The sequence below is a fragment of the Mus pahari genome, chromosome 4 (genome assembly GCF_900095145.1).
Source record: "Mus pahari chromosome 4, PAHARI_EIJ_v1.1, whole genome shotgun sequence".
Classification (NCBI taxonomy): domain Eukaryota; kingdom Metazoa; phylum Chordata; class Mammalia; order Rodentia; family Muridae; genus Mus; species Mus pahari.
The window spans coordinates 67,847,972-67,869,958 of record NC_034593.1 but is presented as its reverse complement, the minus strand read 5'-3'; the positions used below and the strand labels follow the sequence as shown (position 1 = coordinate 67,869,958).

Genomic DNA, 21,987 nt, shown 5'->3' with positions numbered 1-21,987 from the left:
AAATGTGGACCCCCAGTGAGAACTAGCTGGAAGAACTTGCAAAAATGATTTCCAAGAATGATAAAATAATAAATTTCAAAAAAGAATTCCAGCAAATGATTATAAGTAGGTCCAGAGAACATCAAGATGACATGGCTGTGCTTCACAAAAACAAAAAAAAAATAAATAAATTAATGAATGATAAATAAATAATAAATTCATAGCAACTTATGAAAATATAATCCAATAAAAACTGATGGCATCATTAAAAAGCTTAACTAATACACGAAATGAATATCTCATAGCAAACTTCTATCACATATAATGGTTGCAGTATTAAAGCCACAGCTATATAAAAGAATATTGAAAGCTGCAAGAGAGAGATGTCAATTACAAATGTGGTCCCATCAGAATAACACCTGATTATTTGACAGAAACTTTTAAAGCCAGAAGGTGATTAGAAAGATGTATTTTAAGTTTTGAAAGGCCACAACTCGCAACCCACACTACTCAGAACACTACACAATAAATTAATGGAGAAATAAAAAACAAAAACAAAAAGCAGCAATAACAAAAACCTTCTACATTAAAAAAAAAAAAAAAAAAAAAAGCAGATTAAAGGAATGTTTAACCACTACATCAACCCTAGTTCTTCAGAGAACTCCAGAAGTGACACTTCAATCTGAAGAGGTTGATAAACACACTCAAGATGTCACCAGGGAGCAAAGAAACAATTGAAGACCAATTAATCAAATGACGTATAAATTAGACAGCTTATTTATTGCCAAAATAGTGGCACCCTATATTAATCTCAATGACAAGACTATTATTTACAACAATAAGCATATTAGAAAATTCTATCAGCTTTATCTTAGCTGCAGCCATGTTTTAATACTCCCAAGAGTTGCTGCAGTAACTCATTCTCTCACATTTGTTCTGTCTTGAATTTTGTCTAAATTTTACTCAAATAGATGCGCACACTTATTTAATTAAAGGAATGTAAGAAACGGGCACCTTGAAGTGTGAGCTGTTTGGAGAGCTTTGGTGTAATGTCAATCCCATTCTTCAGCCAGCCAAGCTGAGGGTCTGGTATGCCCTCTGCATGGCACCTAAGGCTTGCAGTTACTCCAGGTTCTCTGGCCTGACTCTCTGGATACACTCGGATAACTGGAGGAACTAAACAGGAGAAAAACATGGGTAAGTAATCAGAATTTAACATTTGATTCTGAAAATGAAGAAAAAAATGTAAGATGATCACTTATGAATTAGATGTTTTTATTAGGTTCTATAATTAGTTTACTGGTATATGTATCTACTAAAATGTCCCAGGGATTTGGGGATAACAGGTAATTCTGAGTCTATGTATAAAAGAAAACCCCACAATTCAAACATGATATATAATGTTTCAAAAACTATAAAATCTTGAAAAAAATAATAGTGAAATAGGCCAACTAAAGGATCACTTAGTCATTAAATTAACACTTAAAATGCATTATAATGAACTAAAACCTTATGGATTGAGTTATTTGAATAAGTAAGTACATAGTTAGAAAGGAATATATTTCCTTGCAATAGTACATTTAGAAATTAATAAAATGTTATACATAATATTATACTGGACCCAAATTATTACCAATAAATTTTGTTTAAAGCACCTAATACATTACATTAAGCACAAGGAAACATTATTACAAAGATTTAAAGTAAATAAAATGAATAAAGACAATTGGTTGGTAAAATTAAAACATTATTGATGAATTTAATATTCCTAAATTGATCTGAATATGTAAGTCACCCTCAATAAACCTTTAAATACAGTTTTGTATAGAAATGTAATAGATAATTCTCAGCTCCACGAGGAGTTAAAATGGGCTCCAAGTGGGCAAAATAATCTCAAAAAATAGAATAAAAACTAAAGGGACCCCATGTTGGTTGTCAGAGCTGTGAGATCCTGACATGAGGATAATCACAGAGAACTGTGGAGTGTGGTTGAAAGCCCAGAAATAACCAGGCACTACTATGGTCAACTGTTATTTCACATAACGTCTAGATAATGTCCAGTATAACAGTTAATCCATCCAGGTACATGAACTTGACTCCTTCATAATATATTTAAATGTATATATACATGATATATATAATATGTATATAATTTGATTCAAGTTAAATCATAGCTCTAAATGTACATGTCAAACATTATAAGTCAAACTTCATAAAATATTTAAATTATATATATTATATGTTTGTATATATTATTTAAATAAAGTTGAATCATAGTTCTAAATATAAAAATCAAATACTATAAATCCTATGAAATAGCTCTTAAAGCAGAGGTACAAAAAGTAGCATTATATGAACTGAACAGGTTATATTTTTGAATACATATGTGTATACATATACATACATGCATTCAATAACCATCAGAGAAAAAGCAGAATATAAATTTGAAGGGAAATGGGGAAGGGCATATGGGAAGGTTTATAGGGTGGAAACTGAAGGGAGAGATATGATTAAGTTATAATCACAAAAATAAAATTAATAAAATGAAAAAAGTACCAAGTTGCAGTCAAGTGATAAATTGTTGTCTTTTACTAATGTATTCATACATAACTTATCCCTATTTATGGAATAAATAGCATATTTCAGGAAAAATGGAAAAGAAAGAAAGCATAGTAACTCATTCTATCACTGAATTTGATGAAAATGCCATGGTTATCACTCACATAATTGCAAGCACCAACACACAAGCAAATAACTTAAATCTCAATTGAATTACAATTTTTTGGGATCATTACAGGAAATTATCAATAAAGATGAAGAGGGTAGTAGAAAATGTGGCTCAGTGGCTAAAACCAATGGTGCCAAATGCTGAAGACTTGGGTTTAGTTGACAGCACTGACATGGTGGTTCACAATCATAAATTCCAGTTTTAGAGAATCTGATACTCTCATCTGACCTTAGTGTGAATTAAATACACACATGGTATACATGCATACATAGAGGTGAAAAACTCAGGTATATAAAATAAGTATAAATCTATAGCAATAAGAATGAAAGGAAAGGAGGACAGCTAGGAGACAGTTTTAGTCTTTAATATGCTAGACACACAAACGTGGGTCTTGAGTGAAATAGTCAGAATGCACATTAATAAAAAGTCAGGTATAGAGGGGCAAGTATCTGAGTAATTGAGAATAAATTGAAGATCCTTGCACTCAGTAGACATCCAGACTAGCTTGGTAAGCTACTGCCAGTGAAAGGGACTATGCCTAGAGGAGATAGGAACTCCATGGGAAAACCAACAAAGTCAACAAACCTGGATCCTTGGGGCTCTCAGACACACTGAACCACCAATCAAAGAACATACATGGGTTGTGTCAACACTCCACCCTCACATGTGCACACATAGGTAACAAATGAGAAGCTTAGTCTTCATGTGGGTCCAAACAACTGGAGCTGGGGCTATCCCAAAAGCTGTTGCCTGTCCCTGGGATGTTTTCCTAGATGGATTGTCTTGTCTGGGTTCAGTGGAAGAAGATGTGCCTAGTCACACATGATGGGAGAGGATACCCAAGCTTCAGGGTGGGGGGATACACAGGGGCCATCACCCTTTCAGAAGAGAAGGCAAGGGGGTATAGGAGAAGGATTGTGAGAGGGAATGACTAGGAGGAGGGACAGTGAGTGGGATGTAAAGTGAATAAATAAAAAATAAGAAAGTAAATAAAATAAAAACAAAAATAAAATAAAATAAAATAAAATAAAATAAAATAAAAGATGTAGCCTTGATGGATGAAGAATATCACTGAGAGTGGATTTAGTGTTTGTAAACTTGTTCCACTCCCACTCACTCTCTTTGATTCCTGTATGTGATTGAAATATGATTGATCTTCTTATTGTTCCTGCTACATGCTGCCATGGCTTTCTTATCATTATGAACCCTTAGTCTAGAACAATGAGCACAATTAAATTTTTCTTCCTCAAGCTGGTTTTATCAGTGTATTTCATCATAATATCACTAAGAAACCAATAAACTATGTTTCAAAGTTGAAGGGGCATGAACTGTCTACCCAGATCCTGCCGTCTGAACTCTTGCAGGATTAGCTTCCTGTAGATGCTAACCTGTTTGTAATTATACTTGCAAAACCATTGTTAGGAGCTTCAATTGGGATTACAAAAATAAAAACAAAGACAAATTAAGAAAATTTAAAACTGCAAATCAGTATTGGCTAGTGAATGAAAACTTGTGGATTTATTACATTATACAAAAATTTCAGCAGGGTAGAGTTTTTAAAGTTGCTATAACACAAATATTGAAGATCTAATGATAAGAGAAATTAGTCTGACAGAAAAGATTATATACAATAACAGTCCAGCTGTTTGAAAAAACAGCAAAACAGATAAATATGTCAAAAACAAATTTGCAAAAGCTAGGAGGAAGAAACAGAAAATCTACTAATTAGATGAGCATAAGACTTATTGGGAAGTGGTCCTGTAACAATTATATAATAATTATGATCTTGCAATATTGTTATTGTACTATAAGTACAATATGTACAATATATATGTATAACTGAATATGTAGCATATCAGACTTTCTACCAGAATCTACACACATAATTCAACATCTAAAAACGTTATAACACTTACCAAAATAAAACCTACTAGCCAAAGCCATTAAAGGTGATTGTATTGTTTCACTAAAATAGAGAAGTAATGACCTCTTATCAAAAGTATTCCAGCTAATAGGGGAAAAAATGTTGTGTTGGGAATAGGTCATTAATGGGATCAACATCTTTTTCTACTTTCTTTGTCACAGTTGCCTTTAAAATGTGAAGACACATTCTCCTCACCTTTCAGGGTAGGCTCTACTTAATGCTTCACAGTTACATGGCAACAGTGCAAAGTATGGAACATTAGGACATAAACATGTAGAGAAGATTTGATTTACTCCTGGTTCTATGTGCTATGGTTTCAGTTAATCATACCCATCTGTTCTCTGAAAACATGAAAGGAAAAAATGGCTAACGTAAAAATTCATGAATTCAGAATGCCATGCTGTTTATAAGTACATGGTGAAATTTCATACTACCCTTTTTTGTCCTATCAATGACATGAGTCTTGTCTCAGGCATGCAATCTGCCTAACACCTTAACCTCCTATTAGTCACTGATCAGCTGTCCTGACTCTCAGATCAGCCATGACAATACATTGGTGTTTATATAAACTTTACTTTTATCCAGAGCTTGTTTCAAGGTCTCAAAAGTTATAATCTATAGATAAGGGGCTACTCTCCTAAGTTATTGCTTGGTAACTTGATTTTGAGTAATTTGACTACTATGTTACAAAGATACTCAATAGATCACATAGAGATGTTCATATATAAAAGGAAACAGAAAAGCTATAATGGTCTCAGCTGTCACACCATAAGTCCTCCTGGGAAGAGACATGTGTGAGCCTCTTGGAAACAGGTCCAACACTCAACTCAAGTTTTCAGATGACTATAGATTTGGTCAATATATGAAAAAATGCACCAAGCTAAGCTATTCTCAACTTATTGTCTTTCTTCTACTTGTTACAGTATGTTTCTACTTTCTTTTAATTATAACATCAAATAACAGATACATACTGTTTTAAACCACTATTTAGGTAACTTGTGATACAACTTATAATATGCTTAAATAAAATTTCCATCCCATATAAGTATAATAAGAGAAAATAATTATCGTACAATCTCAATAAAAAATAAATCAAAATACCACATGAAATATTTTCAAAAAATCCACTGAAATATTAAAGTGATAGCCCATCATAAATTATTAGATTTATTAAAGATATTTTTAAAATTCACTCAATATCTTTCTATCACACAATGAGCAGATGCAGAGAACTATGAACAAACTCTGGACAGGGCCATGGTAATCTCACAGAAGAGGAGGAGGACCAGAGGACCCAGAGGAAAACACCTCAAAGAATCAGTGAAAAAGGACTCATTGGTAGCTCACCGAGACTGAATGGATAAACACAAACTCTTTCTGTGTCTGAGCTAGGTCTTCTGCATATATCTTATGCTTATGTAGCTTGGTGTTTGGGGGGGATTCCCAGAAATAGGAATGAGTAGTTTTTCTTTTTTCTTTTTTCTTTCCACGATATAAGGATTTGTGTCTAGTCTTATTGTACCTTCTAAGCCATCTTCAATATCCAATAGATATCCCTTGGAGGATGTCTCTCTCTCTCTCTCTCTCTCTCTCTCTCTCTCTCTCTCTCTCTCTCTCTCTCTCTCTCTGCAAAACAGAGGGGTTGGAGAGGGGAATTGTGGGTAATGACAAAGAAGAAGGAAGTTAAGAGAAACTGTAGTTGGGATGTAATATATGAGAGATGAATAAAAATAATCACCCAACATAGTCACCACATACACTTTTTAAGGAAGACTGAAATGGATTTGATTTCCTCAGTAGTTCCAGAAAAGTCTTCTATTTTTAGAACAGAAAGAGAGAACATACTTTCCTATCATAATCAAGTATATAACAATAATTTACAAGGGCATGTTTGAGCAATTTACAATGAAAGAAATTCTTTGGGTGGGTTTGAAAAATAAAGAAATTAAGAAAGATTGACAAATAGGTATTGTATACTTGAACACATCAGTAGCACCAGTACTGAGGCTTCCTTGAGGTCAAGCTTCAGGGCACCAGAGAGAAGCAAGGACACTAACGACTGGGTGAGAAGTGGGTTTTGTAAAATTTCACAGATAATATGGCTGCCAGGTGCTTGTTCCATACAAATTAGCTTGAATAATGAAAAGTCTATTTTTTGATTTTGAGTTTGTAGAATGGCTATTACTGGTAACTCTTCTGAACATTTACAAATAGAAGGAGTAAGTGGGGCAGAAAATCAAAATCTCTAGTCTGTAGAGAAAACAATTAAAAAGCCACAGAAACTTTCAAGTTACAGCCAAGGGAACGAGGGAAAATGAGACTTATTTGTTAAGGTTAGCGCCATGACCACTACCTGCAGGAGCAGGCCGAGGGGAGGGGACGGGGAACTCTTGGGATAGCATTTGAAATGTAAATAAAGAAAATATCTAATAAAAAATGTATAAAAAAATAAATGTTGTCTTTATAAAAAAAAAAACCAAATAAACAAACAAAAAAAGATTAGCCCCATGAAGGAGAAGCCTCCTGCTCAGTACTAACAATGGAAAGGCTGTCAGTATTCCTTCTAGGCTCCACCCCACAGTGACCTGGCAATAGTCAGGTAGGCCTGATTCTATATAAAAGGGGCTGTTCACCCTCTTCTCAGCCTCTTATTCTCTTTCTTACACACTCTGTTCCATCTCGCCCCATTCCCTCCCTGCCCCTTCTCTCTTCAAGTGTTCCTGGCTGGCCTCTCTTCTCTCTATTCTCTCTCTGTCTCTCTCTGTCTCTCTCTGTCTCTCTGTCTCTCTCTGTCTCTGTCTCTGTCTCTCTGTGTCTCTGTGTCTCTGTCTCTCTCTGTCTCTCTGTCTCTCTCTGTCTCTGTCTCTCTCTGTCTCTGTCTCTCTCTGTCTCTGTCTGTCTCTGTCTCTGTCTGTCTCTCTGTGTCTCTGTCTCTCTCTGTCTCTCTCTGTCTCTGTCTCTGTCTCTGTCTCTCTCTCTCCCTCCCTTTCTGCCTCTACTCCCTCACTTCCCTTCCCTATGCCCTAAATAAACATAAACTCTATTGCATACTATATCTGTTGTATGGCTGGTACACAAGAGGCACACTCTTCCATCTTACCATACCTCATACCTCACTCTATCAAACATTTCCCTGGCTTCATTTTTTTTTTTTATAAAACACAACAGTGACCTCGGATCAAAATCTCCATAGTCAAAATTCAAACTTATGAAAGGAGAAAGACTAAAAGCTTGCTTGATCCTAAGAAGTCATCAATTCAACATTCAAAAGTTGCTGCTACATTCTCCTTATGTCCTTTCCTGACCTGATCCTTTCTGCTCCCATACCTACCCTTACCAAGTCCAGTCCTGCTCCACATTTGTCTATTCTATTATACTCAGTGAGATTCAACTGGTTCCCCTTGCTTCCTCCTAATTAATTAAGATCTTTTGGCAGTACATTGTAGCATCTTTTTCCTTTACTTTATGGCTAATAACCATTTGTGAGTACGTACCATGTTTGTCTTTCTGTGTATGGATTAACTCACTCAGAATGATCTCTCTTTTCTTTTCTTTCTTTTTTCTTTTTCTTTTCTTTTTTTTTTTTTTTTGGTTTTGGTTTTGGTTGGTTTTATTTTTTTTTGTTTTTTTTTTGTTTTTTTTTGTTTTTTGTTTTTTTGTTTTGTTTTGTTTTTGGTTTTTCGAGACAAAGTTTCTCTGTGTATCCCTGGTTGTCCTGGAATTCACTCTGTAGACTAGTCTGGCCTCAAACTCAGAAATCCACCTCCCTCTACCTCCCAAGTGCTGGGATTAAAGGTCTGTACCACCACTGCCCAGCCAGAATGATCTTTTCCAGTTGCATACATTTTCCTGCAAATTTCAGGAGGTCGTGGATTTTACAAGCTGAGTAATACTCCATTATGTAACTCTTATGTGTGTGTTCTTTATCTATTCTCTGGTTGTGGGACATCATGGTTGATTTCAGTTTCATGCTGTTACAAATACAGCTGCTCAGATGCATTTCCAGGATGAGCTAGAAATCAAGAGAAATGGAAACCTTCAGGAGTCTATGTAGGGGACCCTAGCTAAGAATCCTAGCAATGGAGAATGTGGATCCTGAGCCAGCCATCTCCTAGAACAAGGCCAGGCTTCCAATGAAGGGACTGGAACAAGAACCCAGTCCCAGAACCTTCTCCCTACAATTTGTCCTGCCTACCAGATACAGAATGGTAAAGAAAAGATCGAGCAGGACTGGAAGGAGAAGCCACCCTATGACTTGAGCTTAGCATATTTGTCATCAGAGAGGCCTCAACCAGAAACTGATGGGAAAAGATGCAGAGACCCACAGATAAGCATTAGGTGGAGGTTGGGAAATTCCGAGTAAGAACAGGAAGGATTGCTAGAGCTTTCAAGGACACCACAAGGAAACCTACAGAGTCAACTTACTTGGTACCATAGGGGCTCACAGAGCCTGAAACTTCAGCCAAAGATCATGCATAGACTATCCTAAGCCCAATGCACATATGTTACAGTTGTATTCCTTCATCTTCATGTGAGACCCCTAAAGTGAAAACTGGAGCTGTCTCTGACTCTGTAGTCTGCTTTCCAGATTGTTTCTTCCTGCTAGGATGCCTTGTCTAGCCTCAATAGGAGAAGAGGTGCCTTGTCCTATGACAATTTGATATGAGAAACCCCCCTCTTTTCTGAAGAGAAATGCGGGCTGAGTGGATGTCCATGTCAGGAGAATGAAGCACGAAGGACTGGGAGAAGAGGAAGGAGGAACAATTGTAGTCAGGATAGAAAGTAAATTAATTAGTTAATTAAAAATTAGATTTCTGTTCATTTGTTTTTAAATGTTGCTGCTTATGTGGACAAAGAAGATAAACCTCTACATGAATCTGGGAGCTGAATGTGGCAATGTCTGTCATATGGTATGGCCTTTGGGCCTTGATAGTTGCAATAACGAGACTGTCATTAACACTTCCTTCAAGGTTGCAGGGTACTTCCGAGCCAGACTTATCTATGGATCATGTGGTAGCGTTGTTGCTATAACAGGGCTGTGAGAACCCATTGAATGAAGGTGTGGATATGAATCCTGAGTTACAATAGAGACCTAAAAATATAGGAGATATCAGAACAGTGAGAAGTCTTTCAGGGAGAATTGAATAAAGAGAATGGAACCAGCCCATAGAAAGATAAGTACTGCTGACAGAAAATTTAGAGAAGTAGGAGTGGTTAAAGTCCTAGACATTAGTCATGAGGTTTCTTGAGATTTGGACTTGCTTTGTCCCATCCAGTATTTCCTCATAATTTTCCCATGCTGGGCTATTGGAATAGGGAGGTATATTCTGTTTCATTGTTAATTTATTTGGCTGTTTGCTTGTTTGTAATTCGCTATTTGATTTTATGGGTACCCATAATAGCTTTGATTCTGAAAAGAGTATTTGGACTTTGGATGTTGAGAAATATTGAGACAGTTAAAGACCAAGGGAACTTTTTGAATAAATACATTCTCATTATGAGCATGATGGTGCTGTTGGACATTTATATTTATAGAATATGATTGTTTTAATGAGAAATTTCAAAATGTCAGATAAGAAACATTATGTGGTAACATAATATATAACTAACAATACATGGATTAGATAGGCTATATTAAGGAATATATGCACATACATATATACATATACATGCATACAGTACCAATTACTGTAAAAATAATATTCTCTTTTAAATTTTTTGTCCCTTATTATTTTTTTATTATTATTTTACTTATTAACATTGTCCCCTCCAATCCCCCCTCACAGTTCCTCATTTCACTCTTCCTCCCTCTCGCCTCTGAGAGGGTATTCCCCACCACTACCAGGAATACATGAATTGTTAAAGAGAGCAGTGAGGGTTATATCAGAGGGGCTGGATGGAGGAAATGGAAGCGAGAACTATCCTAATTAAATTATGTTCCCTAAAATAAAAACTAAGCAAAATTAGTGAGATGCCCCAGAGGGGCTCGTATATTTTGGCACTTAGTCCCACTTGTTGGTATTGCTTGGGATTATCATGGAACCTTTGTCACCTGTATCTTTGCTGGTGGAAGTATGCCATCAGGGTCAGGATTTGAGTGTTTTTCCTCACATGTCACTTTCCGTGCAGGTCACTTTCCCTGCTTTGTGCTTGAGGATAAAGATAGGAAATTTGTGTTTTCTTCTCCTGTCATTTATTCTTATGCCTTCTGTGACACTGCAGGCTTTCCCTCTTGTGTAAGTCAAAAAACAAAACCCAAATAAACAAAAAACAAACAAAAAGTAAAACTGTTTTATGTCTTTTGGCAATAATATGTTATTACACCAAAATAAATAAACAAATAAATAGATAGATAGATAAACAAATAAATAAATAATAAAATTTAAAAAACAGGACACCTTATACCCTTTCTGCTTAATAGGTTGCGTGTGCTTTAATGTCAAAATTCAAAGTTACAACAAATTTAAGATTCTCCTTAGTATTTAAATCTGGGTAAAATTTAATTTCATGGCACCTGCTTGTAGTGCTCTGCTGCTAATAAAAATTTGATGGTACAAGGAATGTATCATCTTTCAAGATCTACTGACACTATAAACCCCATGTAAATCAGATGGTAGTTTCTGTAGCAAGGTAAAGACTGTAAGGACACTGATATTGATAATTCCAGAATCTTTAGTTCTCTTTCTAATGATGCTGTAACAATATAAAAGTAGGCTGTCATCAGCTGTAATGAAAATAAAACAGGATTGAGAGAAGATCTTAGAAAGTTCTGCATGCTGGAATATCTTGATACTATCTTTAGCATTCTTAAAAATGGAAACCTCTTAGATATCCAAATCCATAACTGCAGCAAGTTTACTATATCCCATCTCCTGCAATATAATTCAAAGAAAAAGGAAACAAAAAAACAAAAAACAAAAAACATAACCTAGTCATAATGGGGGAGGCAGTACTAGTTGTTTTTCCAAATCTAGTACAACTTACATAATCTGGATATATCAGTTACATTTTCCAAGGTCTTCATGATGCTTTTCACCCTGGTCTCATTTGCATATCTGTCTCCTATATCTGCCACTGAGTAGCCTTCTTAGCATTTTATTTTGTTTAAATTTAAAACAAACAGCTTTTTAAAATGATAGTCAAGCCCACACAAACATGGACAAAATATCTTTAAAGCACACCCCATCACTCATCTCCTAATCACCAGGGAGTCTGGAAATAAGCTTTTAATAAAGGCTTATATAAAGATCCATAAGGGAAAACAATTCTTAGTAAATATTTAATAAATAAAAGTGTATCTTGCCACAGAATTTATGACCAAAATGAGAATCAATACAATCTGTGGCCTTTTTGTTTCGGGACAGCAAATAAGACACAGCATAAATATATTAGATAGTTTTAAAAAGTAAATATCAATCAACAGAAAGAAAAAGATAGATTCAACATTATCCATGTAAAATGTATAGATTATATGAAGGCTGCCTCCAGTTACACTAATCCTTACTGCCAAAGGAAAGGTTTTCAAAGAAGATCAATCTCTTGCTGAATTGTTACCGGCACCGATTTACCAAGTATTCTGACTTCAGAGAAGCAGAACTATTGAATACTAAACTTGCATTATTGAATTTTAATCCTCAGATGAACTGTGTTTGGAGAAAACACCAGATTCTTGTTCTGATATACATCTCAGGCATTCTACTGGCATTAAATGATGGTCAGCAACAGATTTAGAGGGTAATCAGAGATTAGTATGGCAAATATTGAACCTCAGTAACAACCAGCAACAACTTTAAAAATGGATTCATTCCTGATAAACATGTTATATAGTATACATGAGGATTGGTAGCAGTTTACATTCAAAAGTTAATAATCCTCCAAAGAATATTTCAAGTTCTTCCAGGACAGACATTTTTAGTAGGAAGTCACTATGAACTAGTCATTTTGTTTAACTCTTAGTGCATAGGGAAGGAATCATATCTATGTAAAAGGGTGACCCTGGCTAGTTTAATGTCAACTTGACACAAGCTAAAGTTGTATGGAAAAAGAATATCAATTGAGAAAATGCCTCCTTACAATCCAGCTGCAGGCCATTTTCTTAATTAGCAATTAAATGGGAGAAGGTCCAGTCCATTTCTGAGTGCTGCTATCTCTGGGCTGTAGTTCCATAAGAAATTAAACTGAGTAGGCCAGGGCAAGAAAGCCAGTAGGCAGCACCACTCCATGGCCTCTGATTAGCTCCTCCCTCCAGGTTCTTGCTCTGTTTGAATTCCTATCCTGACTCCCTGCAGTGATGGATTGCAGTGTAAAAATGTAAGCCAAATACTTCCCTTCCCAACTTGCTTTAGGTGTTGGTGTTTCATCATAGTTTAGAAACCCTAACAAAGGCAAGACTTTTCAGAGTGGATTGAACAACCAGTTGCCCACACTGACGTGGAAGTTTTTCAACAAACTTCCAAGAGTGCACACAAAGGTATAGTAAGTTTCTGATTTTTCTCTTTGTTGCCCTTTTTTTTAATTCTCCTTTTTAGTTTGTGTCTTTCTTTTCTCCGAATCACCAGCAGTCAGGAGCTAAGGCTGTATCCTCCTTTCTCCATTTGGATGAAATTAATGCTTATAATCCTTCCTCAGCCTCTTGCACACAGAGATGTTAGCTGTGCAACGGTATCATGTGTAAATTCAATGTTTCTTCATATTTGATCTCTCTAAAAAACTCAAAATCACAAACCAACTTATGGATTATTTTCAACCACACTAGTCTGAGATACTTGACTTATCCCATACAGTATTGCCAAATTGTGAGCTGACAAAATTGCCCAGTGGATAAATTGATTGGACAGCCCAAGGTAAGCTGTCAAGTTATACAGCCAGAACTGGAGAGTTCAAGGTAAACAAGAGAATCTGATTCAGTAAATTGAAGAATTCTTGATGAAGATGCCTGATATCAGCTTAAAGCCACACATTAATGCACACAAAAATTCATGAACACCTAGATCTACCCATAAACACATGTGAATACACATATGTGTAATACATATACACACATACACAGAACAGTACTGAAAAATAATAGAGAATGATATAAAGTTGTGTACATATCCAAAAGTCTTTACTAGATTACATGTTGTTAAAGTTGTTCAAAAAACATAACTGAATTTTTATAAAATATAAGAGCCCACAAATGATTTGAATGCATGAATTTTAGTCATGTAAAATTTTTAACCAAAAAGGATTTGCACCTTTTAAAAAGATTTTTCAAAGAAAAAAATTAAATTGACTAAACTTACACTACTATCCATCTTCTGTTTCTCTCTTTTCTATATTAAGAGGTTGTCTTAGTTAGGTTTTTACTGCTGTAAACAGACACCATGACCAAGACAACTCTTATAAAGACAACTTTTAATTGGGGCAGGCTTACAGGTTAAAATATTTAGTCTATTATCATTAAGGTAGGAGCATGGCAGCACCAGGGCAGGAATAGTGAAGGCAGAGTTGAGAGTTCTACATTTTCATCTGAAGACCACTAGAAGACTGGCCTCCAAGCAGCTATTGTAAAGGTCTTAAATCCCACACTCACAATGACACACTTCCTTTAAAAAGGCCACACTTCCTAATAGTGTCACTTCCTAAGCCAAGCAAAGTCAAACCACTACACACATTGAAGTATTCTGAGTTTGCAATGGCCAAACACAACAACCAACAAAAATATAGTGTTTCTAAATGAAATGTTTATCATCTGGTGCTGATTATAAAATATTGCTCCTTCTATGGTTCTACTGAGCCTCAATTAGTTTGTATTAAAACTTTTTAGATAAACTTTTAGTTGTACTACATTTGGCAGACTGATAATATTAAAAAACATATTAAAGTTTTTCTTTTAAAGTATCATTGTCTGTTAATTGAATACATATATAGAATTTTTCAATGAATTGCAGTGGAAATTTTCAAGGAAATTGAATAATATTCAATTATTTTGTTAAAATAAATATTCATCATAAATAAATTGGAGAAAGGTAATCAAAAATTGTGTAACAGTTCACATATATGAAATGTAAATGAAAAAATACTGCATAGGGATAAACAGCTGTCCAAGAGTAAAATGTGAGACATATTAATGAATCTTTACATAAACTTTAATGTATAAATAAGACCCTGATACTCAAAATGGAGAACTTACAATATAGATAAAATAAAGTATGATAATTATAATTGTATTTACTTAGGTCTTTCTGGAAATTTTGGTATTAATATGAAAGTATACTTACTATAATCAACTGAAAATGATACTGTATTTAATAAAAATATGCATGAATTTGTCAAGCATGTGAATATATTCTCAAAGGCTCACAATACTCATTGTATTTGGATGACAGAAAATGGAAAGTCTAACAGAGCAATTTTACCTTAAAATAATTTTCTAACTTAACATTGGAAAACATCTAAAGAGAATATATGATCTCCATAGCCTTAAAAGATGCTTCTGCCTCGATATCTATATATTCAGGTTATGAATTTTCTTAGAAGTTGCTGCATTTGTCTAGTCAGTATGGAAACAGCCGAACCTGACTGCTACGGGAGCCAGATTTTAACTAGAGTCAAAGATGTATACCAAAGTGATGACTTCATTCCAACTGAAGGTCCACAGTCAGGTCACTGATTGCTTTTCATTTGTTTTATGCCATTATCTTCAACTTCTTCAACTCTTTTGAAGAATTCTATCACAGCTCTCCCACAAATTATTCAAACAGCTGCAACTGTTAGGAAGGATTCTGAGAAAGCTTGAGGGTAGGAATATAAATGTGTCTGAACGAGTGCTGATTCACAGCGGCATCTGGATTGTTCTGTTTGTATTATGACTTTCTTTGTCATTAAAGCAACTTTCCTATGAAAAATTACAGACTGGGTTTAATAAATATTTTAAATGCTACTGAGCCTGTCCAATGCCTTTTGTCTCTGACATTATTAAAGCCATCAATTTCTCTTTAACACTGTCCCAAAGCAGTCTTTTTATATTCATGAGATTCACACTGCCTCTTGTCAATATTACAGAGCTCTCTGATCACATTATTGCAGTCTCCATGAAAGGATAGTCGGTAACAAATGTGGAAGGTAAAGTATAAAATTAAGATCAGTATACATACAGCTATAATCTTTTGTGATGTCTGTTTATTAGGTCTTCCTATTCCATGATATGTTGAGAAATCACTCAATTTTTTAAGCTGTCTGGGTTACAATAGTTTATCTTAGCTTAATTAAGTTAGATCTGCTCTACTCTTGGTTAATGTTGTGAAAGCTCATGCTTTTACACTCCAGTTTCAAAGTTTCAAAAGTTCTTACTTTTAGAAATGAGATGAGAGAGAGAGAGAGAGAGAGAGAGAGAGAGAGAGAGAGAGAGAGCAGATTTGTGTCTTTCACTAAAGAGAGGCTCTGGCTCTATGCTGGTTAGATTTTTGTCAATTTTTGTCATTAAATTGGGGTCATTTGCAAAAAGAAAACCTCAATTGAGAATCCACCTCTATAATACTGGCCTGTGAGCATGTTTGTAGGGATTTTCTTGACTACTTGTTGAGGCTGGGACCACTGTCTCTGTGTCAACCATTGGCAGTTGGTCCTGAGTTACATAAAATGCAAGGTGAGAAAACCAGAAAGCAACAAGTTAGTAAGTAGCACTGTTGAGTGTCCTCTCCTCCAATCCCCATGTCTATATTACTGCATTCAGCTCTTACATTATCTTCCCTCAGTGAGTGATTATTACCTGGAAGTGTAAAATGAAGTAAACCCTTTCTTCCCTGGGCTGCTTTGGGTCAATGCATAGCACATCAGTAGAAACTAAAATAAGGAAGTTGTAAAAAATTAATTAATGACTAATATGCTAAAACTTAAACAAATAATCCTATCTTTCAACATTATATTAAAAAGCAGGTTAAGAGGTATATAATCATGGAAAGTTTTATTCATCCTTTTCCACAGCTTGTGGCCTTACTAAGTGTGTAAGTTACTTTCCTTGGGTCTGTGGCACACACCTGACTGAAAGCATCTTAAAGGGCGAAAGCTTACATGCATTCATGTAACAGCATTGCAATGTGCTGTTGAGGGAAAGGCATGCGCTCACTTTTATCAGTACTGGGATCCTTTGTGGCTGGGAAGCCATGATAATGAGAGCAAGCGGCAGCAGTTATACATAGAATGTCCTCACTGAGACATGCTAAGGTATGTAGCATGAATGATGAGCACATTTCTTAATCCAATGAAGTTGAAAATGCCACTGGCCTACTAACCTTGTTCTGCCATTTATACAGAAGGTAAAACTGTAGCACACATGATGACACAAGCCCACATGCCCAAATGTATTACAGAAAATTACGTAGGTTGCAGATTTTCAACAAAATTTATTCCTACCTAGATAGGTGACAGGGAAAACTCATTTCTGCTACTTCAATGACTTTTTTCCTCACTTGAAATATGAAGCATTTTAATGCAATAATCTGTAATAGATATGTAAGATACAAAATCCTATACAGATAGGTAGAAATTAAACCTTGATGTCATTGCTGTTTACAGTATTATTAGGAGCTTTTTCAATAGAGAAAATATAGAAATACTAAAATTAAAAAACTTACTTTGGAATTTTGAAAGGAAACATATAATAAACCAAACATTGAAAACTTCTAGTAGCATAGGTTAAATTCATCTACAAATGTACTCTAATTTATCTACCCTATCACTCCAAGGAAATGTGTATAGATTTGTGGCATGCTGTAATTGTCAAGAGAAAGATTTTTTTTTTTTTGGAAACTACTTACCTATGAACACCTTAAAATAGAATAATGTTTCGAGATTTATAAATATATTTTCCTCATTTCAGAATAAATCTTTAATATGAATTATAAATACTATTTGAATTAAGGAATAGCTATGATGTTAATTTAGTTAAAAGACCCTCTTAAACAAAGCTCTCAAAATGATTGTTGAAACTAATATTTAACAGATTAACAAAATATTTACTTTCAAAAGCAATCTTAGCATTATAAAACTAAGGTAATAAAAAGGAGCCTTAAAATGAATATATGGGTGTACTATTATAAAAACTGTGGGAGAAAAGAAGAAATTTTATTATATGGCTTTTAAAAATAGCAATGCATGTTTTTCTCATTTTTTACTACTACATAGAATGGTGTTTTAATTTTTTTTATGTATTACCAAACTCAGCAGGCACTGGAGATGTTGCTCAAACATAGAACACTGGACTAGAAACACATGCACCCGGGGCTCATCTTTCACACCAGAAAACACCATTAATTAAATGCAGACTATGATGTATTAGAATGTTTAAAATGAAAATAGTGATAATGCCAAATGTTGTCAAAACTAAATCAACCTAGTCATTCACACATTGCTAGTGAGAATACAAAATGTTAATGCTATTTATGTTTCTCATGAAAATAAAGTAGAGAGTAAATGAAAGCCTACCATGTTATTAATTAGTCAAACTTAAGCATTTATTTCAGAAAAATATAACTTCTGTTAACATAAAAGCTGAACATTAACGTGCTGACTTTTATCTGTAATAAGATGCAACTTGAGCCAAGGTAGTTGTCTTTTAATGAGTGATATCTAGACAAGCTTATCCATACAAACTAGGAAACTACAGTATGGCAGTTTCTGTGGTACAGTAGTACCATGAAACTTAAGTGGGTAACTACATGCTTTCTGATTGGATTTAAGGCCGGTTCTACAGATTGAAACCAATGCTTCATACTGAAGTTGACGTTTTTGAGTTTTTGAAGACTCAGTTGTGTCATGTGATGTTTTTCTGGAAGCTCTCTTAATGAAAGGAGGTTTGGCTGAAGCAGACATGTGAGAGGATGTTTTGCTGAGGCAGTCACTTAAGAGGATACATGATGTTTGGAAAGAGTATAAGTGTAACCCAATAGGCAGTTAATAAAGCTCCTGAATTGGTACACCTTGCAACACTTTGCTGGTCTTCACTGATCATTACTTGTTATGACTTTGTAGAAAGAAAATACCTCATGGTATTCTGGCTGCTTCTGCAGAATTTATATATATAAATTTATATATATATACATTTGAATTGAGCCACTGCTACTGCTTCATGTTTGGAATTTTCTGATTGGACTGGACTGCTGCTCCTGATTCATGTTTAATTTTCTGGACTGGACTGCTGATATCCTGATAATGAAGATCGGAATCAACTCCAAAGAACTACTTCTTAACAGGTCTGCATCCCCCTTGCCCTATTAACCACCTTCTTCCTCTACCTTTGATCAGTTGGCTAGAAAGGAGGGTGAGTGTTTGAAAACCCTAATTAAAGTGTGTTTTGAAAAATCTAAGCCTACATCCTACTGTAAATATGGCTCAGTGATCATAGTTGGAAAGACCACAGGCTTCAGCCTGACTTACTACTAAATGGACATTTTAATATTATCAATCTTGTTTCTAGATTCTTATTTCTGTGTACATACATTCTTCTATATTTCGGATCTTATCAGAGAAATTTCTTAGTGTAGTAGAATTTTGCTAGTGCAGAAACTTACAACTCTTCAATGTGCTTATTAAAAATATACCGAGAGTTTGTTCAGACTTAAATGGAATATCTATCTCACACCACCTCCCTAACCCTCAGGAACCACCATAAAATAGGCAAAGAAAGGTTGTAAGAGCCAGGGGTCTTAGAAGACCAGAGAAATACAGTGTTCTTGATATGATCAGACCTCAGCACTCACAGACTCACAGCAACTCCTGCACCAGACTTGCAAAGATTAAAATTTTAGCATGGGGATGGAAGGGGTTCATGATCATGGCCACGAACTGGGGCCATATTAACAGCTGATAGCTTCTGAGAGAGGTAATGTCAGTGTTGTTTAAAGATGTGGCCCCTGGTAGGTCAACCATACTCAATGGATGACACCATTTCCTTAATTATAGGGGCAACACAAACTGGAATCCATGAGCTATTGAATAATAAAGGCATGATGTTAAAGGGGAAGAGAATTTGTGTGTGGATCTTGAAGGAATTAGTGGAAAGAGTGAGAGATATAAATGATCAAAATATATGCAATTTACATGTAGTTAATAAAATATTATATTTAATAACCCTTTATTCTCCTAAAGTGTTTTATATCTCTCTAACAATTTGATCAAGAAGTATAGATATGGTTCTTGCCAAATATTACACAGCAAATTTAAAAGGTTAAATTTGTAATTCATAGATTTATCTTACAGGTTTTCTTGTCAAATGCAAATAATTAAGCTAAATTTTTAAAACAAAATATGCAAAGATGCCATAGTAGTGTGTTTAAAAGTAAATAAATTACTATATTCAAAAATATCACAGATATGTTAAAATAAACTGGGTAAAAATGAAATCATGATTCATTCCTCATTATATTTTAAAAGGAAATAAGTATTAAATTAATTTATCTAAAGAATGATTACATGTATTATTCAAAATATTATTAAAATTAATCATATCTTAATTAAAGTAAATACAAACTAATGTGTATTATCAGAAGTATCAGCCTTCTTAGGAATACATACACAGAAATCATTATTAAACTTACACATGTATACATAGTTATATAAATGTGCACACATATAGGAATTCGTACAATTATTTTTAACACATTTTTCATTTTTGACCTGATCTAACAATAATTTAGAATGATAATCACAACAGCAAAGAATATGTAGCCTTAGAAGCCTAGTCCTATCAACATCAAAGTGTGAGTTGTCCTTATTTAAAGCAAAACTGCAGTTTTCAGCTTTATCAATAGATGGCAGACCATTTACAATATGTTTTACTAAAAGTAATGATATTTACTCAAACATATCAACTGATAAAAAAATATAACCTTAATATAATAAACTTGATGTATGTATTTTGCTTTTCTAAAATTTACTGTCATTAATGAGTTTATTCTTTCTTTACCTATGCACGTCTTTGTTCTATATATTATATTCACTTTCAAAATTATCTCCTAATATTTACAATACATAGTACCTTATTAATCACTTTCATTGTTCTGACAAGACCACTGCTTTGAAATTTTTGTTTCTATGTTCAAGCATCTGATTGAGGATTTCTTATAGAATAGGTGACCATCGTGCATTGCAGTAGTAATGCTGTCATAGAACCTTGCATATTTATTAATATTTTATTTTGTTGCATCTTAATTTATTTTATTTGATGCAATCTTGATATGTCCCAGAATGTCCTGTACTCTCTTTTTAGACCTGCAAGCTTGCAAACTCCTGAGTTTTATTTTTGCCTAATCCTCCTGAGATTAAGGCTAATGGCTGTTTTATTTTGAAATAACTAGTGACCTTCAACCAAAAGGTGAACTGTTTACCAGTACTATAATAGTAAAAATAATCTATTCAGAGTTATGTAATTATATTAATAGCCACAAATGCCTCACGTGGTAAGCATCATTTATTCAAAATTTAGGATAAAATATCTTTAGATTATTTTAGTAGAATTTAGATCATTTGTTTATATGTAATGAGACAGCTTGGGGATCTTACCCAACTATAAATACAAAACTCAGCTATGTTTACCATAACTTATCATAATGTCAGAAAGTAACTTCATGCAGTATTTTAGTGTGTCTCACATTCATTGATGACTCATAACATGAGGTTTAGTGTGAAATGCTGCATGTGGGCAGAGCTGGGGCACTTGGGATTTCAGGGCTGTGCCTTAGGGATGCTCAGCATCTACTCTAGAATGTTAATAAGAGACTGGTTGAATTTGATTTTGAAGCATACCCTCATATAATTATTGGAGATGTATTGGAGGTGCTCCAAAAAAGAATCCCAGTTTCCCTTTGAAAAACAATCTTAAACTGCTGTGTATTAGCTGGTAATGTCTCAGAAGCAGGAGTGGGAGGGGTGGGAAGCAGGGATGGCAAGCTTGATATATCCTTAACAACAGTAATGCCATTGAAGATACATATCCATTATGACTTTCCCTGCTCTTTTGGACTTTCTTGCTTGTAAGCATCATCACTTTCATGGTACTAACCAGAAAAGCAGTACCCTTTTCACTGGATCAGTATAACGTCTCTGATTGACACTAAATTGTTTAAGGTTAATTTGTCTAAATATCTCAACTAACATGAAGCCTCGTTACACTTTATATAATCTTAATAAACACTTAAATCCATTCACAGGCAATTTTCAATGGAAATCAAAATTCTGCAAGTCTGAAACTTTACCCAGATATCTATAATTATTTAGCGTTCTGTGCTGCAATCTTGTTTATTAATAGAACATTTAAAGAAGCCATGGATATATTCTTGGCACAAGTTGAGACAGAATTCTCTTTCAAACTGCATAC

General features: G+C 34.5%; 1 protein-coding gene across 1 annotated transcript in view; it reads right to left on the bottom strand.

Moving 5' to 3' along the window:
• Positions 1-21,987, bottom strand: part of Fstl5 (follistatin like 5) — a 592,626-nt gene that overhangs the window by 126,620 nt on the left and 444,019 nt on the right. Inside the window, exon 9 of the mRNA XM_021196212.1 lies at positions 994-1,155. Within this exon, the coding sequence (XP_021051871.1) occupies positions 994-1,155 (162 nt within the window). The remainder of the gene's footprint in view (positions 1-993; positions 1,156-21,987) is intronic.